Below are 16823 nucleotides of genomic sequence, written 5' to 3' on the forward strand. Positions count from 1 at the left end.
CCCTGACTTCCTGTGTGCGGGGTGGCTGCATCCTCCAGCACAGCACAGATGCCAACAAGCCACGCAGAGCTGCCAAAGGCTGGCATGGACAATCAGAGCCTCTTCCCTCCTCCCTCCCCATTATCCCATGGCCTCAGTGCCCACAGGGAGGTAGGACACTTGTCACCTTGCGATCTGGCCAAGATACTGGCACACAGACACCCCCAGGCAGGACAGCACTTCTTTAATGCTCTAAAGGACTTAGTGAGAGGAGATGCAGCAAAGCGCACAGCGGATCCAGCCCAGGCAGAGCTGCAGTGAGCTTGCAGCGTGATGCCGTGTCTCTCCCACATCTCTTCCCTGCTCAGCTAGCCAAGGGCACAGGCAGGGGCCTGGGAGCCATCTGACCCTATCAGTCACACAGCTGGATGTGGGTTTCTCGTGACCAGAGCCAAAAATATGGGAAGACTTTCTCAGTGAAGGTGGCCTCAAACTGCAAAATCTGCGTCATGCTCTCTGCGTTGTAGAAGGTCACTCGGCCCGCTTCATAGTCCAGGTGGACCCTGATTCTGTGGAGCTCTTCCCTCACTTCCAGCAGGACAGGAGGCATGCGGAGTGCTCTGTACTGGTCGTCCCAGTCCAGCCGCAGAGCCCAGATCTTCCCCATGGCCAGGCTGAGCGACTCCTTCCTCTGCACGGACTCCAGGGCCACCCCTACGGCCCAGCTGTTCCCTTTCCCGACCTCCAGCTCCCAGTAATGCCTCCCAGACGTGAACCCCCGGGAGCCCAGGACACTGGGGCTGCCTGTGAATCTCTTGGAGGTATCAGGGAGGTTTTGTTTCCCACCTCCGAGCCGGATGGTTTTGTAATCCTCCGAAAGGGTCAGGTGAGGACTCGCCGTCTCCGGGTCCAGCATCACTGTCTCTAATGGATGACAGAAACATCAGTCTGTGCCCACTGAGAAGAGAAGCAGCACCTCATCCCCTGCACCACGGGGCTGGGACATGTCCTGGGAGCACAGCGGGCACTCCTGCAGCCCCCTCAGGTGGCACAGGACACAGGACCCTTATGGTCCCCCACGCTGGGACCAAAGGGTGAAAATATGCTCCCTGAAGCAGGACTGTGCCAGCCAGCGTCCCCACATGCAGGGGACAGACACGACGGGCTTTGCTAAATCTGCTTCCAGATCTGCTGGGTATCGCTGGCTGTGGGGAGCAGCGTATCCCCGTGGGTGTGAGGAGGCACTGCTGCAAGGCAGGAGTGGTGCCAGGCCAGTCCCTGCTCATGTGACAAGTGCTCATCCAAGGGAAAACCAGCTCGGAACCCTGCTCTGCCGAGCAACCGGGCAGCCTGTGCCACAGCCGGAGCTGCCCGTCCATGTGGGATGTTCTGCTGCCATCCCGTGGCCATCCCACAAGGCCGCACAGGTGTCACTGTGCAGTGTCACCACCCCAGACCCTCTGCTAAACCCACTCCTCCAGGGACTGCAGGGGAGAAACTGAGGCACGACTGTCCTGTGCTCAAAATCATCCCAAAAACTGAGAGTGCGGAGAGCAGCCTCAGCACAAGTGGTGCCAGCCAGACCTCAGCCCAGCGATGTTGCACCATGTGGGCCCCAAGCACCTGCAAAAGCACTTCTGATCATGCCTAAATGCCAGCTAAAAACATGTACAGCACCTCTGCTTAACTGGGCACAGCCTGACATGGCCTCGTGCTGTCCTGGCCCTCGGCAGGTGTCGCAGGACAGCGTCCCTGGTGCTGTCTGGCACGGGACAGACGTGGATTTTTATAGCAGGCCTAGTCAAAACAACAGGACTCAGGGCTAGACAGATGCCGGGCTTAGATGTGGTGTGAGCCTATCTCTGCACCAAGGACATGAGGAAACTCATCCTGGAAAGGTTTTCCCCCTCTCTTGTGCCCATCAGCTCCAGAAACTTACCCTTTTCACTGTCTATCTGCTTCTGCAGGTTCACTGGAAGAAGGAAAGGAAGATGCATGAGTGTCTCTCCTGCTCCCCATCAAGACAGCAAGCCAGATGTGGAGCCCCAGGCTCCAGCAAAGCCCATCTCAGGGATGGTTCCCATCTGGAGCAGGCGTTTTGCTCTCGAGCCCCAGGCAGAGGCAGCAGGCAGTGAGGATTTCCCAAGCCCAGGGGAAGCACAGCGTGGATCCAGCAGAGCTTTACCTTTGAATTTGGCCACCATGTCCACGATCAGCTGGCTCATCTCAGACAGGCTCTCAACGCTCCTCTGCAGCTCGGGGGAAACCGGCTCTGGGATCGGGGCCTTGGCTGCCTCGCAGCTGAGGGGAAAAACAGTGAGAGGAGCTCTGAGCCCAGCCATCAGCCAGGGCCAGGAGGGAAACAGGGAAATCCCTGCAGCCACAGAACCCAGGGGAGCAGTATCCCAGCTATCAGCATAGGAAGCCCATCTTTAAGAGGGGTGCAATGGCCTCTGGTTCCTGCTAACATCACATGAAATCCCAAATACTCAGCAGGGCAAAGCACCTCCCTCCCGGCTCCTGCAGCACTGCCAAACCTCTGCCCAAAAGAGCTGCGCAGGAGGAGAGTGACACCAAGCCTGTTTCATACCTGCTCAGGATTTTGCCAACATCCTGGAAGAGAGAAAACACAGGTGAGCTCTGGCACTGCTGAGAAGGACAGCGGTGCCCGGGGCAGGGAGCTACGGTGGCTGCCCAGCTGTGGTGAAGCAGGTTAAGGGGGCTGGGCGTCACCCCACACCTCACCCCAACCCTCCCTTCCCTCAGGGCCCTGACCCACAGCAGGCACACTGCAGTGTCACAGCCTGGCCCCGGGCTGCACCGGGATGTGAGGGTGCCAGGTGGGTGCTCCCAGCCTCGCCAGGGGTCACAGCGCCCAGTGGGTGATGCAGCCTCACCATGAGGAACTCGACCACCGGCTGGTCCCGTTTCTCCTCGATCTGCGCAATCACCGTGTCCAGCAGCGAGTCCCTCTCTGAAACCCTGGAGCTGTATTCATGGCTCTTCTCAAGAAGCTCCTGGGACATCCGCTCAAGCTGGGCCAGGAAGATCTTCTCCTGCTCCTTCAGGAACTGCTGCAGCTCCTCAAAGGTGTCGCGCACACGCTGCGCCTCTGAGACCACCGTCATCTGCAAGGCACCGCACGGAGGCCCTGAGCCCGCCCAGCCTCCGGCTGCCTCCGCAGGGACACGGCTGCTGCAGAGAGGCGACAAGGATCACACAGAAGGGGACCAGAGGTTTTGTACAGGAAAAGCGGGAAGAATGGAGAGATGGGTGGCAAGTCTGGATGTTGATGGGCCCAAGGAGGCCATGTGGGATGGACAGAGAGAGAGAGAGAGAGAGAGAAAAGAACGTTGTCACGCAATAGGAGATAAATATATAGGGGGAGAGGGGAAGATGGGACATGCCTGGGGAGCCAGGTGGGTGACCAGTGTGGGGCATGAAGAGGAACACTCACCAGCAGGTCATCAGTTTTCTGGTCTCCTTTGGGCTTCAATTTTTCCTTCTGTTTTTGTAGAAAAAGCAGGTTGCTCTGGAGTGTCTCCTGGGGCAGGGATTAAAAAAGGCATTTTTGGTAATTTTGGAGTGACATTTGCAGGAGGGAGATGACTTCACCGAACAGCCTGTGTGGGGACAATCCCAGTCTGGGGAGTCACTGGGGGTGACCCCTGAGTACCTGGGAGTGGGTTTTGAGCTCAGAGACAGCACCCACCTCTCCAAACTCACTTCAGTCAGGCTGGGGAGATCCCCATCCACAGCTCTTGTGGCCAGAAATATTTCTGGAATAACTTCCTGTGGAAACCCTGGAGTCTGTGGTTTGGGGTTTGTTGTTTTTTTTTTTTTTTTAATTAGAAAAAACAACTTTTGGCATTGGAAGTGGGATTTCTGGGAATAGGTTAGCAGTGACAGTAGCAGTGACTCAGACATGCTCCATACATTTGCTGGAGTATTAAAAAACTCCTCATGCTCCGAGTCATCTCCTGCGTTGCAGTGAGCCAGGACCCCAGCCCACACAGTGGGGGTGAAACCCTGGCTGGGGACATCTAGAGCACAAGGGACCATATGGGGACACAGAGGGGTGAGCAGTGAGAGGGACCTGGGCGCCTGGGTGGGCTGGGGCCAGGCGATGGGAGAACCAGCAGCCCCAGCAGGGTGCGATACAGGACCCCAGCCCACAGACACATGGGCATCCCAAACTGGTACCCACACAGGGACCCCAGCCAGCAGCCGGGTGAGGGCCCAAATCCGTGGCTGGACAGGGACCCACCCTAACCTGTGTGTGGAGGGGAACCAGACAGGTGCCCTGAATGAACCCCAGAGCGTGCTCAGAGGAGACCCACCCATGCATGGAGGGGACCCAGATCCACACGTAGAGGCATCCCGAACTCACACCCAGAGCAGACCCCATGTCATACATGAAATCCCTAATTAGTTTGGTCTTTGCATGTTAAGTGTTTTAATTAGTTAATTTTGGGTTAAACAATTTTTAATTGAGTGTTAATGTTCACCCATCAGTCCAGGTACAAATATCAAGTTCTGCTATTAGTGTTTTCACTTGTTCAAAGCAGTTTTTCTGCACCAGGTCCAGTTAAAATCCCCCAGTTAGAAGTGTTCCAGTTAAAAATCCCTTTCCAACTTTAAACCACTTGTACACTGTAAGAGTTGTTTTTCTCATGTTCTCTGTATACTTTTACAAATGTTTTAAGATGTGTTGGATGTATTTTAATATTTATTTTAAGGGTTTCTACTTTGCTCCTTAGTCTCAGAACCAGCTCCAAACCCCAGTTTCTAACAGCCAACAGCCAGTTTTAGACCTTTAGCTGTTGGTCTGTAGGTAAGCTCCGTGGCAACCTGAATCTTAATGAGGGCATGTTACCACTCTTACCCAGCTGCTGCTACCCCAACCCTGACAACGACGAGCTATTGGTAGACAGAGATGATCTGTCAAAAGGGAAGCACCAATCACTTAGGACCAAAGGGGTGTGCTGTGGGCGGACTGGGGCGGAGCAAAGGTACTATAAAATAGTGAGTCAGCCTCAGAGCAGGTGCAGAACACTGTAGATTTTAGCTGTGGTGGGCGCCAGTGCTGGGCACTTAAGCCTTACTCCTATTTAGGAGCCTTTAATAATTTTTCTTTGACTTCTGGGTTAGCTAAAAGTCAGCCCAGCACTGCAAGTTTTCCACCAGAGGTCCAGTGCTGTTTAAGCCCAAAGATCTCTAATCCCTGCGTTCCTGGGCATACCTCTTGAGCCACTAGGATCCCAAATTTTTATATTTTTCTGGTTTTTGTAATTTTTCAATTTTTCTGTTTCAATAAATTATTTTAATTTTTCTAAGAGTTGTCTCGTTCCTCACAACTCCAGACTGTCCTTGAAGGGACCCCAGCTGTGTGCCCGGACAGGACACTAACCTGTGCCCAGAGGGACCCCTGCCTGTCCCTGGAAGGGACCTAAACCCACGCACCAAGGGGCCCCAGCCCACGCGTGGAGGGGATCCCACCCTGAGCCCGGAGGAGACGCTAATCTGTGCCCCTCGGCCACCCCGCCCCGGCCAGCAAAGGCACCCAGCCCCTCCCCAGCCCCTGTCGCGGCGCCGCCCCGTACCCGGAGCTCCCGTGCGGCCTCGTCGGCGGGGCGGACACGGTGCTGGCGGTGCCCGGGCCCGTCCTGGCAGAGCGCGCAGAGCGGGGCGGCGCAGGGCTCGCAGAACAGCGCCAGGAGCTCGCCGTGCTCGGGGCACAGCGGCCGCGCCGCCACCTCCTCCAGGGCCCGGGCCAGCCCCGCCATGGCGCCCAGCGAGCGGTTGGGGCGCAGCGAGCCCGGCTCCACCGCGGCGCGGCACTGCGGGCAGGCGGCGCGGCGCGGCGGGTCCCCCAGCACGCCCTCCAGGCACTGCCCGCAGAAGCTGTGCCCGCACGCCGTCAGCACGGGCTGCGCGAACAGATCCAGGCACAACGGGCAGGTGGCCTCGGCCGCCAGCTGCTTGCCCAGACCCAGCACCTCTCGAGCCATGGCCGCGACGGACGCGATGGGGCGGGCCGGAGCGGGGCGCGCCGGGAACGGGCGGGGCTGCGGGGCCGGGAATGGGCTGAGGGTGTGACTGTCTGTGTTTGTCAGTGTCTGTGTCTGTGTGTCTGTATGTGGTGTATACACATGCAGGTGTGAATGGTTTTGTACACGTGCCTGCATGTGGGAGCACATTTGTGCGTGTCTGTACATTTATGTGTATGCCTGCATGTGTGTGTGTGTGCATTATATGGGAATCTGTGTGTGTGTGTCTCCATACGTGTATGTGGTTGTTGGTTATGTCTCTGTGTGTTGGTATCTGTATACAGGGGTGTGTGCCTCCGTGTACATTGTGTGTCCCTGTGTGTGCATCCGTGTCACAACACACGTGTGTGTGTGTGCCTCTGTGTGTGCATCCATGTCATTACACACGCGTTTGTGTGTGTGTATGCGTGGGAGCGTCCCTGTCTCTCCCTGTGTATGTTCCTGTGCCTGGATCTCACAATACACACATGCGTGTCCTTGTCCAAGTGTGTGTGTGCAAGCCGGGGAGGAACGAGCAGGAAAACACCGGGGGGCACACGGGCACGGGGCCCGCTGCGTGCGCTGCGTGTGCCCGTGCCTGCACACGCGTGGCCGTGGGCAGCCCACGCGAGCGGGGATGGAGCAGCGGCCGCAGAAGGGGAGGGCTGGGGTGAGTGCGAGCCTTCATCTCAGCCTTCCCCCGGGGCGCCGCCGGCACGCTCCAGCACGGTGCTGCCAGCGCCCGCGGATGCTCGGGATGCTTAAATTAATTTAATCATTAATAACCTGGAACGCGTCCGGGAGCTTCTCCCTGGCTCGGCCGTGGCGGCGGGTCGGAGCTGCCGAGCGGGAATCCCTTCCCGAGGCCTCTCGCTCGCCGTGAGCCGCTTCCCGGCCCCCCGGGCCGGGTTAATGCAGTTTTAAGGGATTGTGTCAGGGCGGCAGCTGCGCCGTGCGGGAGCCGAGGGTAATCCTGTGCTGCCTCCCTGCGCTGCCGGCCCCGGCCTGCTCGCCTGATACCAGCCCAGTCCCCGGGCTGCTCCGGGGCAGGAGGGCTCCAGCCTCCATCCCCGCACCCCATGGCTGCCGGTGCCTCTCCCAGTGTCTCCTTCCCCAGCTCCACAACACCCGGCGAGCAGCAGCGGTGCTTAAGCAGCGCCCCTCGAGCTGCCTCGCGCTTCTCCGCCTGCTGCGGGTCCACATTGTCCCTTCTGTGCTTCTGTGGCTCAGCCCCGCAGGGTGCTGGGTGCCCAGAATCAAGGCCCCATATTCAGTCGCTGGTTCTGCTCCTCCTCCACCCTCATGGGCTGCCAGCTGGGGCCCAAGGAGTGTTTTGAGGGGCACCATCCACCCCCTGACACAATAAAGCAGTTGAACAAATCCCTCTCCTGGCAGTTACTGCCCTGCAATGGCTGTGCCCTGCCGGGCGTCCCTGCCACCCCACTGCCCGCTTCCCTGCCCCGGCGGGTCCCAGAGCCCGGTCTGTGACAGGTCATGACAGTGCTTCCAGCCTCCTGCCCGCTGTCCCTGCAGCACCCCGGGGTGACAGCCTGATGCCCCCATTCATCTGGAGCCTCTGTGGTGCTGCCTGAGGTACACTGCCCATCTCACATCCCAGTGGGGACAATGGTGGCTCCTGCTCATCCCCTGTTCCTGGAGCTGCTTTCTGGGCACATCTGTGTCCAGGTCCTCCAGCACCCCAGGCCAGGGAAGGCTGGGTGAGTGTCACTGCCCCAAACTGCAGGGACAGCAGCTGTCGAGTCAGTGGGCCCCACCATGGGACAATGCTGGTTTTCAGTGTGGCTGCCAATCCTGCACTCAGGGCCACGATGGCCGTGTTGTCCCACTGGCACGGGAGCTGTCTCTGCAGACGGATTGGTGACATTTGAGCCGCTGAAGGTCACCAGGATGTTGTTAAATCCTGGCAGTGTCCGGTGACCGAGGCTGTTACATCCGAGTGTGGCGGGTGAGCAGCAGCACGAGGGGCAGGAGTTGCTGTGTGGGGCCCAGTGACACAGAGCAGAGCACAGGCACTGCCAGCTTGGCCACACCAAGGTCCTGGCACTGCAGAGGGGCAGCCAGGCTAGTACAGGCGCCTCAGCTTTTTTTTGCCAATAAAAAGCTGAATTCATCCATTTTTAGGAAGAAAAAAGGATGGTGCCAGGTCCGTGTTGCTGCCAGTGTGACGAACATGAGCTGCTGAGAACCAGAATCAGTTCTGCTTTTCATTTCCCTCTTCCCCATAATTGCATTTAGTCCTGGTGAGGGAGATGCAGGGAGGCTGCTGAGGGACACAGGGCTGCAGCCAGGCGCTCCTGTCCTGCCCCCACACCTCCCTCCCAGGACATCAGCCCCGCCACAGAACTTTTCATGGAATCCCAGAATGGTTTGGGTGGGAAGGGACCTCAAAGCTCACCTTGTTCCACACCCTAGGAAGGGCAGGAACACCTTCTACTAGACCAGGTTGCTCAAAGCCTCGTCCAGCCTGGCCAACGTCCAGGGATGGAAGTGGCAGCTCCTGTCAGGCTGCAGGCCCTGAGCTGAAACACCAAACTGCTTCCAGGGAGTTGTAGGCACCACCCCAGCAGTGGGAAGGCAGGAACCTTGGCAGGAGCCTGCCCTGGCAGCCCCAGAATGCTCCTACCCACAGTGGTGACCAGCTGGTGGCTCTCAGCAGCTGCACATGGCTGTGCTGCTCTCTGGCACTTTCTAGCATGGAAAAGGCTGTAAATTCCAACTTAGGAGGGGTTCATACACCAGGAAAGTCCTGGATGAGGACTTTGGTTCTGCAAAGGCATTAACAGGTCCTGACAACTTCTCCCATCATCGCTCCGTTTATTGATGCCACTGTCCAACATGAGATCTGACAGCACCGGGAAGGAGCCCGGCGTCCTCCGGGGAGCTGATGCCACCACCCCAGCCCCAGCCCAGCTCTTCGCATGGATCTCACCCAGCCACAGCCCAGCCTCAGGAGCTGCAGCCAGGACAAGCTGGGATCCCCAGGAACCGAGCTGGTACAAACAGGAGCTCAAACCAACAGCAAGGAGATGGATCGTGTCCCACCCACCCTGGCAGCAGGTGCCCAGGAGCAGGGAGGTCTTTCCTTGCAGCCAGCCTGGAGCTGCTCCTCCCCTGGGCAGGAATCCCGCAGCTCCTGCATTGAGGAACGTGGTCGATGCCACCGGCAGCGGCTCAAGGACAGCAGAGCAGTTAAACACAAGGTCTCACTCTCAGTCTGTGGTGACCCCACAGCACCCCGATGCCCTCGGTGGTGGCAGGGCCAGGCCCCTGGTGGGAGGATCGAGCGCTAGGAATGGGTGTTTGGAGGAGCCTTGCGGAGGGGTCCTACCAGAAAAAGGGTCTTTTACTGCAACTAGAGTTTTATTCTATTGTATAATTCAGGAGTGCATCACAGCCCCGCGAGCCGGGCAGGCACCTATCAGCGCTTCCAATCTAGACACACGCACAACTTCCTCATCAGCTGCATCTGTTAATTACTCACCTCCCCCCGGCCGGAGCTCCTCCTGTCGCATCCAGCCCAGACGAGGCAGCGCCTCCGCAGAGCTCCTGGACAAAAAGTGACTGTGCCAGAATCAGCCTACAGAGAGCAGTTAACAAAAAAAACCAAACCAAAACAAAACAAAAAACCAAAAAAAACCACCAAAAATAAAATCTTGCCCACCCTAAGGTTGCTTATCAAATAAAAAGTTCCTCCACATTTATTAAAAAAAACCAAACAGTAGATTTAAAAAGCAGTTACGAGTCCTACTCTGGCAAAACACCCTGTGTACAGGTTTCTTTTGTTGGTGGTTTGTTTGCTTGTTGGTGAGGATTCCCCCTAAATCAGCTGCTTCTGTTAATTTTATATATATATAATCTTTTTTAATTTTGCCGCGCGTTGCTTGCTTTAATTCATTAATTTATTTCCAATCAGCCGAGTCTCCACCAGACCAGCGGCGCTACCACACAAAGCTTCCTTGATGTCCATGCCCTGAGCCGGGGTGGGGGGAGATGGATGGAGGGAGGGTGGGAGAGATGAGTGGAGGAGAAGGAGGACGAGGAGGAAGGAAGGGATGGAGGGAGGGAGGGAGAGGAGGGAGAGGAAGCCTGGGCAGCCCCTCACTCTCCCATGTGCGTCCTCAGGTGGTACTTGAGCGACTGCTTGTAGCGGAAGCACTTGGTGCACTCGGTGCAGGGGTAGGGCCGCTCGCCGGTGTGCGCCCGCTGGTGCTCCAGGAGGTGATGCTTCTGCGTGAAGTTCTTGCCGCACTCGGTGCAGTGGTAGGGCCGCTCGCCCGTGTGGATGCGCTGGTGCTCCAGGAGGTGGTGCTTGCGGATGAAGCCCTTCCCGCAGACGGCGCAGGCGTGCGGGCGCTCCCGCGTGTGGATGCGGTAATGGTTGGTGAGCTTGGACTTCTCGCTGAAGGTCTTCTCGCACTGGCTGCACTGGTAGGGCCGCTCGCCGGTGTGAGTCCGCTGGTGCCGCAGCAGGTGGGAGGGCCGGGTGAAGTTCTTGCCGCACTGGGGGCACAGGAAGGCCATCTCGTTCTTGCCGGCGTGGATCCTCTGGTGCATGAGGAGGCTGATCTGCAGGCGGAAGCTCCTCCGGCACTCGCCGCAGGTGAAGGGCCGCTCCCCGACGTGGGTGATCTGGTGTTTGCTGAGGCTCGACTTGTGGCTGAAGCTGCTCTCGCACTCGGAGCACTTGTAGGGCTTCCCCGGGGGCGGGGGCCGCGACGGGGGCTTGAGGCCGTGCTCGGGGCGCCGCGGGACCCCCACGCCGCGGCGCGTGTGGCTGCGCTGGTGCAGCAGGAACTGCTGCTTGTTGCGGAAGCTGAGGTCGCACTCGTGGCACTCGTAGGGCCCTTCCTTGAGGTGGTTGCGCTGGTGGATCATGAAGTTGATCTTCAGCATGAAGCTCTTCCCGCACTCGGGGCAGATGTAGGGTCTCTCCCGCGTCCGGTTCCGCTGCTGGCCGCTGGCCGGCTTCATGTCCCCGGAGTCCCTCTCGCAGGCCGACGGCTTCCTCACGCGGGCGGCCAGGCCGCGGGGCTGCGCCTTGGAGCTGCACTGCGCCTCACAGCCCAGCCCGGCCTCGTGGCTGGGGAACGCCGGCGGCTCGCTCCGGCCCGAGAACATGGCACACGGCTCCAGCGTGTCCGGGTCATCCTCCTCCTCCTCCTCCTCCTCCTCTGTCTTGATCACGATCCCATCCTCTGTGGGGGAAAACCGAACAGTGTCAAGGTTATTGGGTGGGACGGGGTGGCTTCTTACACCCCTGGGTGCTACAGAAACACCTGCACGGGCTCCTGCAGCTGTTTGCGCCTGCCCCACCACCCGGACACGAGCTGGCTGCAGCCGGAGCCCGGAGCGCTGGGATGGGCCACATGCCCCCTGAACACGGAGCTCAGACAAACCACCCCTGGTCAGGCTCCCCCGGAGGGTCTGCTCTGACCAATTGCCAATAGGTTTGGCAGCTTCATGGTGCTGCAGGATGTGGGGGATAACAGTGCCATGGGCTCGCCAGGGCTCGGGTGGCCAAGAGATTTCAGAGCAGCTCCATCTGCTGCTGTTTCACTGGGCTACAACAGCACTCCCCACATGGCACCACTCGACACAAACACAGCACTGGGCTGCTGGCTCTGCTCTGGGAACAGCACAGCCAGCCTGGGACTGTTCCCTTCCCTCAGCCTTGCCATGAGGGGAGAGACCCACCTCCTTCCCAGAGCACCCAGCAGTGGGATGGAATGGCAGTGGGATGGATGGCAGCAGGCCAGGTTCGCCTTCATGTCACCAAGGCAGGAAGTGAGCCAGGGATTTTGTTTGGTGAGAGCAGCCATCCCAGGGACACACAGCAGGACATGCACAGCCAGCACAGCCCAAGGAAAGGCCCACAGGGCATCCCTCATGTCACCCCACACTGGACTTCCAGCCAGGCCTAAACAGTCTCCTGGGAAGAGCAGCTACACTTTCCCAAGAAAGGGAAACCGACGGGAGTGGATGTGTCAAAGCTGTGGCGGCCCTCTTCCCTCTGAGGGAAGGGAAAACCCAGGTCCTTCTCCCTGCCCCCCTCGATGGACCTGGGGGCTCAATCCCCCATCCCGGCCGGCACCGCCGTAGCTCCTGCCCAGCCCCACCAGCTGGGCCCCACGCCCTGCCAGAGGCCGCGGCTCTCGGACAAGGATCGGCTCCAGCCCCACTGGTGGCTTGGCTGCTTTCCCTCACAAAGCCGTGAGCAGACCACAGGACCCACAAGACGGAGCTGAGGCCCTCAAGAGCCCAACCCTGTGCGTCTTGGTTTGTGTTACACCACAAAGCCGTCAGGAGGAGGGAACCCACCATTCCCAACCTCTCATCTCCCTGCTCTCCCATCCCCACCCTCGCAGCACATCTGCAGGACTTGGCCTGCATCTGCCACTCCACTGGCAGAATTCTACACATGAAACACTCGGTGCCATCACTGCATCTCTCCACTAAATCACCTCATCCTTCCCCTTCCCTCCTGGCAGCTCACACACCACAGAGCTCCAGCCGTTCTTCCCTGTCCTGTGGAGCTGCCCCGAGCAACTCCCACACTTGGCAACCTGCAGGACCTCTCACATTCCTCCAGCAGTGTCCGGTGTGCAACCATCCACTCCTCCACACCTCACACCAACGTCCTGCCCTCTGCCACAGCGGGATTTTGGGAGCAGGGCTCACTGGGGCTCTCACAGAACACTGCCTGAGGCACATCTTCCCTTGGTCTCGGTGGGTAACACACGGAGGGCTGGGCCAGTGCTCACTCCGCTCCGGAGTGGGACAGGAGCCCTCAGAAACCACATTCTGTGCCCACCAGGGACATGCTGCCTCCTCCTCCAAGCCCAAGGCCTGGCCAGAGCCACTCTTGGAAGCTGCTGCACCCAGAAACTTTTCTTCTGGTGCTGGTTTCTGGGGGGGATTTAACTCCTCCTGCCCATCCAACCCTTTGCCCACCTTTTCCTAACCCACCACAGCCCCCCGGGCCTCCCGTGTCCAGAGTGTCTCACCGGTGCAGCTCCCGTGGTGGACGATGACCCTCTGGATCTCGTTGAAGTCGGCTCCATACTCGGACGAGTCCCCCAGGCTGGTTCCCGGGAGGTCCCTCGGCGGGGACACGGAGCCATAGGGGCTCTCGCAGGCCGCCTCCTCGTCTGGGCTCTGGAAGCTCCCCTCGGACTGCCCTGACATCCCGTGCAGCTCGGGGTTCTCGGGGCTGTCTTCAGGAAGGAGCTCCTCCGTTTTGATCACAACCCTTATTCCAGCTGCAGCAACGAGAGATTCCCGCCTGCCATCACTCCCAGGATGAAGGAACTGCTCCCAGCAATCCCCGCCGGCTCTGGCTGCTGATCCCACAGAGGGGTTTCATCTCCTCGGCCTCTTCTGCTCTTCCTACAGCCCCTGCCCTTCACCCATCCCTGCCACGCTCCCAGCTCCAGCCCAGGACCATCCGCAGGCACAGGGAACTCGCTCCACCCAGCCTGGGGCCTTGGTGGCACAGCTCAGCAGCCCTCAGCCACCCCACATTCCCCAGCTGCAGCTCCATGTGGGCCGTGATCTTCCTCTTCCTATTGGCCTTAACTTAATTTCAAGATCCTTGTGATGGAGAGCGCAGGTAGGGTGTTGGAGTGACCCCACATCCACAGCCTGGGATCAGGGATGACTGGTGGAGATGACAGCATCTCTTCCAGGCCATCTCCTTATCTCCTTATCAGCCCCCTCATGTGACAGCAGGAGTCGCTCTGGCACTTGGGGCCACTGGTGCCTCATTCCCAGCCCAGCCTTGCCCCTCAGCACAGGATGGGACCCCGCTTCCCTGCCCAGGAGGATGCTCCAGGCACCATCCACGCAAAGAGAGGGTGGAGAGGATTTTCTGGATGGATGGGCTCTCCCAATGGGACCCAATTCTCCTTCCTTGCTGGGCACACCAGCTCCCTGAGGACCTGGTCTGGTTGCAGATGCTTCCCTTGCTGGGAAGGGCTCCCAGTGCCCAACTCTCTAGGCTCTGCTTGCCCTGGTTTCTACGTTGAGCTGTACCTGGACACCAAACCTCCCATCAGCCAAATTTATCCCATTCCTAGGCAAGGCTTCTCCTGATAAACCCCATCAGCCACAGCCGCAGCAACACCTGCTTCAGCCTTGGGATGAGCAGCTCCTGGGAGCACAACCCAGGGCTGCCCTGGTGCCAAGGCGCCTCCTCACCTGCAGTGGCATCAGTAATGATCTCACTCTCCTCCAGGTCCTGCTCATTCCTGCCCCGCGATTCCTCCCCTTGCTCGATCTGAGACAAAACACCAGGTTTGGAAATTGCATAGTCTGTTGAGAGACAGAGGGGTGGAGAGAGGGGTTACTGCGCTGGGAATTGAATACTGGCTTCCAGCTCTTCCCAGCGCCGGGGAACACGTGAGGACACTCAGGAACATCCACGGGTGCTGCTGGCAGAGGGAATTCAGGGAGACAGGAGCTGAGGTGCCACACACAGAGGAACTACCTACGAGAAGAAACCAAATCCCTTTCGTTTTTTTCTGGTAGGGTTTTAGAACTTCTTAAGACAAATCGTGCCCACTGCAAAGCCAGAAGCATTTCACCAGCTCCCAGCAGAGCTGGGATTCCTCCTGAACCTCCATAGGAAATGCCCCAAAGCACGGATGACATCAGACAATTCTTCCCTTTGCAAAATCCTCTAAAGGGGTGCATGGGCTGATACCCACTGCAGGCCCCAGGGAAGCCCTTCCACCAGCCATGGGGAAGGAGCTGGTTTTTGACTGCATAACTGTGGAAGAGGTCTGGGAGGTCTCCAGCCCACCTGCCCACAGGGCATCCCCCACGCAGCCAGAACACCACCACAGCATGAGCTGGAATGAACCCAGACTAAAAACATCCTCCTGTGTTTTTAAGTCTTTAAAATGGGACATTTGGGCCTCGCCCAAGGGGATCTCCAAGGAGAAGCCAGAAGCAGTCCCCCGTCCCTCGGCAGAGCAAGGACACCCCATATTTACCCAGGGAGATCAGAGACTCGTAGTTCCCCTTCATCACATTCTTGTACAGCTCCTTCTGCCACTCCTCCAGCTTCTCCCATTCCTTGTCATTGAAATAGACGGACACGTCGTCAAAGGTCACCGGCACCTGCAATTCCAACAGCGGGTTCAGGCAGGAGCCTGGGCACGGCCAAGCTGCAGCTCCTTCAAGGCCATCAACAAGCTGCTTTTTACACTTAAAACAACTCCTGGGCAGGTATTTCTATGGGAATAAAGGACTCAACCAAACCAAAGGGATGGTTCCTAGCCATGAATCCAGACTGGGATTTCCCCAAAGGACCCCGAGCTCCTGCTCTCTGCAGGGTGATCAGGCTTGGGGGACGGTAAGGGAGAGAAAACCCAGGAGCTGGGCTGGACTCATCCCTATTGATGAGCTGACGTAACCCCCGGATTCAATTACCCCAGAACTCCAGGGAAAACTCTACCCAGGCCCACAGGGCTCCCCATTATCCCTGGTTACTCTGTGCCCACTGGCTGCAGCTCCCTAGCTCGTTAGCCAAGGAGTAATTCCCAAGGATAAATTCAGGATGTGCAAACAGTGCTGTGTTGGAGTGGAGCTCTTCAGAGGAGAACACAGCACTCCGGTTCTGCCCCCCAACCACGCTGATGGGGTGTCAGGGTCTGAACCCCCCTTTTCCTGACCCTCTCTGCTCTCTCCGGAGTCATTCCCATGTCCTACACGGTCTCATTTGCACACGTTCTTTTAGCAGGAAGGTTGTGAAATTCAAGTAGGAGCTGAATATTGAAGGTGGGCTCTTTCTGGAGCTCAGCTAAACCCAGGGAGCTCATCTGCCTTCCTGAATCCCAAAGCTTCCCCCTTCCCTGCAGCAGCAGCTCCCACTTGCTCCTTCCCCGGCCTGGGAGACTCTGCAGCACCACGGTGGTCAAAACAAAAGAACCACAAAATCTGCAGGGTTTTTTCAAATGGTGTCAAAAAGAAATGAACAAAAAAAGAGTCAGTGGTCCCAGGGCTTTGCAGCGCAGTGGAGCAGAACTGAAACCTCTGGCCTGAGTACCAGGATGTCCTCCCAGGCCGGTGTCCCACCGTGTTTCAGTCCCAGGCAGGGATGAGCTGGGAAGCTGCGATGGGCAGCTGCAATGGTGAGAGACTCCCCTGTGCTGGGGCTGTCCCCGCTCACCCACCCTGGTCCTGTCCTGCCCTCCGGGAGCATTTTGGGTGCAGTGCCCGGCTCCCAGACCCCAGGACACCATTACCTTGGGGACTTCCCCCTTCCTGCCCGGGGGCAGCCGCAGGATCCAGAAGTTCCTGTTCTTCAGGAGGTTCTCCATGTTCTCCAGGCGCCGCTGGAGCAGCCCGTACTCCTGGATGAGAGTGCCCAGCGCTGCACACTTGCTCTCCAGCTGGTTCCCCAGCTCCGCCGCTGTCTTCTCACAGTCGATCAGCTTCTTCTCCGCCATCCCCGTCCGACCCTCCAGGTCGAGCAGGCGGGTGGAGTGGGAATCCACCTTCCGCTCCACCGCCTGTACGGCCGCCACCACGGTCAGGGACAGCTCTGCCGTCTGCGTCTCCCGCTCCGAGGTGCGCTCGGGGCCGGCCGCTGGCCGGAGGGGCGAGGGGCAGCGCGGCGGCCGCACCGGCTCCGGCGCCTGCGGACACAAGGGCGCGGGGTCAGGGCGGGGGTCCCCCCGGGGGGATGGGACCCTGCCGGGGCGATACGGATCCCCCCCGGCGTGACAGGGTCCCCCCGGGGCGATGGGGACGCCCCCGGGGCCATGCAGACCCCGCGGGGGGGCCGCTGCA

General features: G+C 58.9%; 2 protein-coding genes across 2 annotated transcripts in view; both read right to left on the reverse strand.

Annotated features, from left to right (window-relative positions):
• Window positions 1–206: 206 nt before the first annotated feature.
• On the reverse strand, window positions 207–6014 carry LOC121661782 (E3 ubiquitin-protein ligase TRIM7-like). Its single transcript, XM_042022307.1, has 7 exons — window positions 5583–6014; window positions 3437–3523; window positions 2877–3107; window positions 2570–2592; window positions 2165–2280; window positions 1919–1951; window positions 207–903 (listed from the first exon to the last, which is right to left on the reverse strand). Exons 1-7 carry the CDS (start codon window positions 5988–5990, stop codon window positions 392–394), a joined length of 1410 nt encoding a protein of 469 aa, XP_041878241.1. The 5' UTR covers window positions 5991–6014; the 3' UTR covers window positions 207–391.
• Window positions 6015–9376: 3362 nt separating this feature from the next.
• LOC121661747 (zinc finger protein 777-like) overlaps window positions 9377–16823 on the reverse strand; it is a 33147-nt gene continuing 25700 nt past the window's right edge. The window contains exons 2-6 of the mRNA XM_042022240.1: window positions 16277–16818; window positions 15023–15149; window positions 14226–14339; window positions 13034–13288; window positions 9377–11224 (exon numbers count right to left, since the gene is read on the reverse strand). Of these exons, the coding sequence (XP_041878174.1) occupies window positions 10128–11224; window positions 13034–13288; window positions 14226–14339; window positions 15023–15149; window positions 16277–16818 (2135 nt within the window). The 3' untranslated portion in view covers window positions 9377–10127. The remainder of the gene's footprint in view (window positions 11225–13033; window positions 13289–14225; window positions 14340–15022; window positions 15150–16276; window positions 16819–16823) is intronic.

The sequence above is a fragment of the Corvus kubaryi genome, unplaced genomic scaffold, assembly GCF_017639235.1.
Source record: "Corvus kubaryi isolate FWS band 111438036 unplaced genomic scaffold, C.kubaryi_AGA036_p1.0 37193, whole genome shotgun sequence".
In the NCBI taxonomy this organism is placed as follows: Eukaryota; Metazoa; Chordata; class Aves; order Passeriformes; family Corvidae; genus Corvus; species Corvus kubaryi.

Excerpts from the sequence above, each read along its gene's own strand:
- LOC121661782 (XM_042022307.1), bottom strand. The coding sequence starts at position 5,990 with ATGGCTCGAGAGGTGCTGGGTCTGGGCAAGCAGCTGGCGGCCGAGGCC. Across the intron at positions 3,108-3,436 it reads AGAAAACTGATGACCTGCTG|ATGACGGTGGTCTCAGAGGC; the intron begins GTGAGTGTTCCT and ends GGTGCCTTGCAG. Across the intron at positions 2,281-2,569 it reads GTTGGCAAAATCCTGAGCAG|CTGCGAGGCAGCCAAGGCCC; the intron begins GTATGAAACAGG and ends TTTTCCCCTCAG.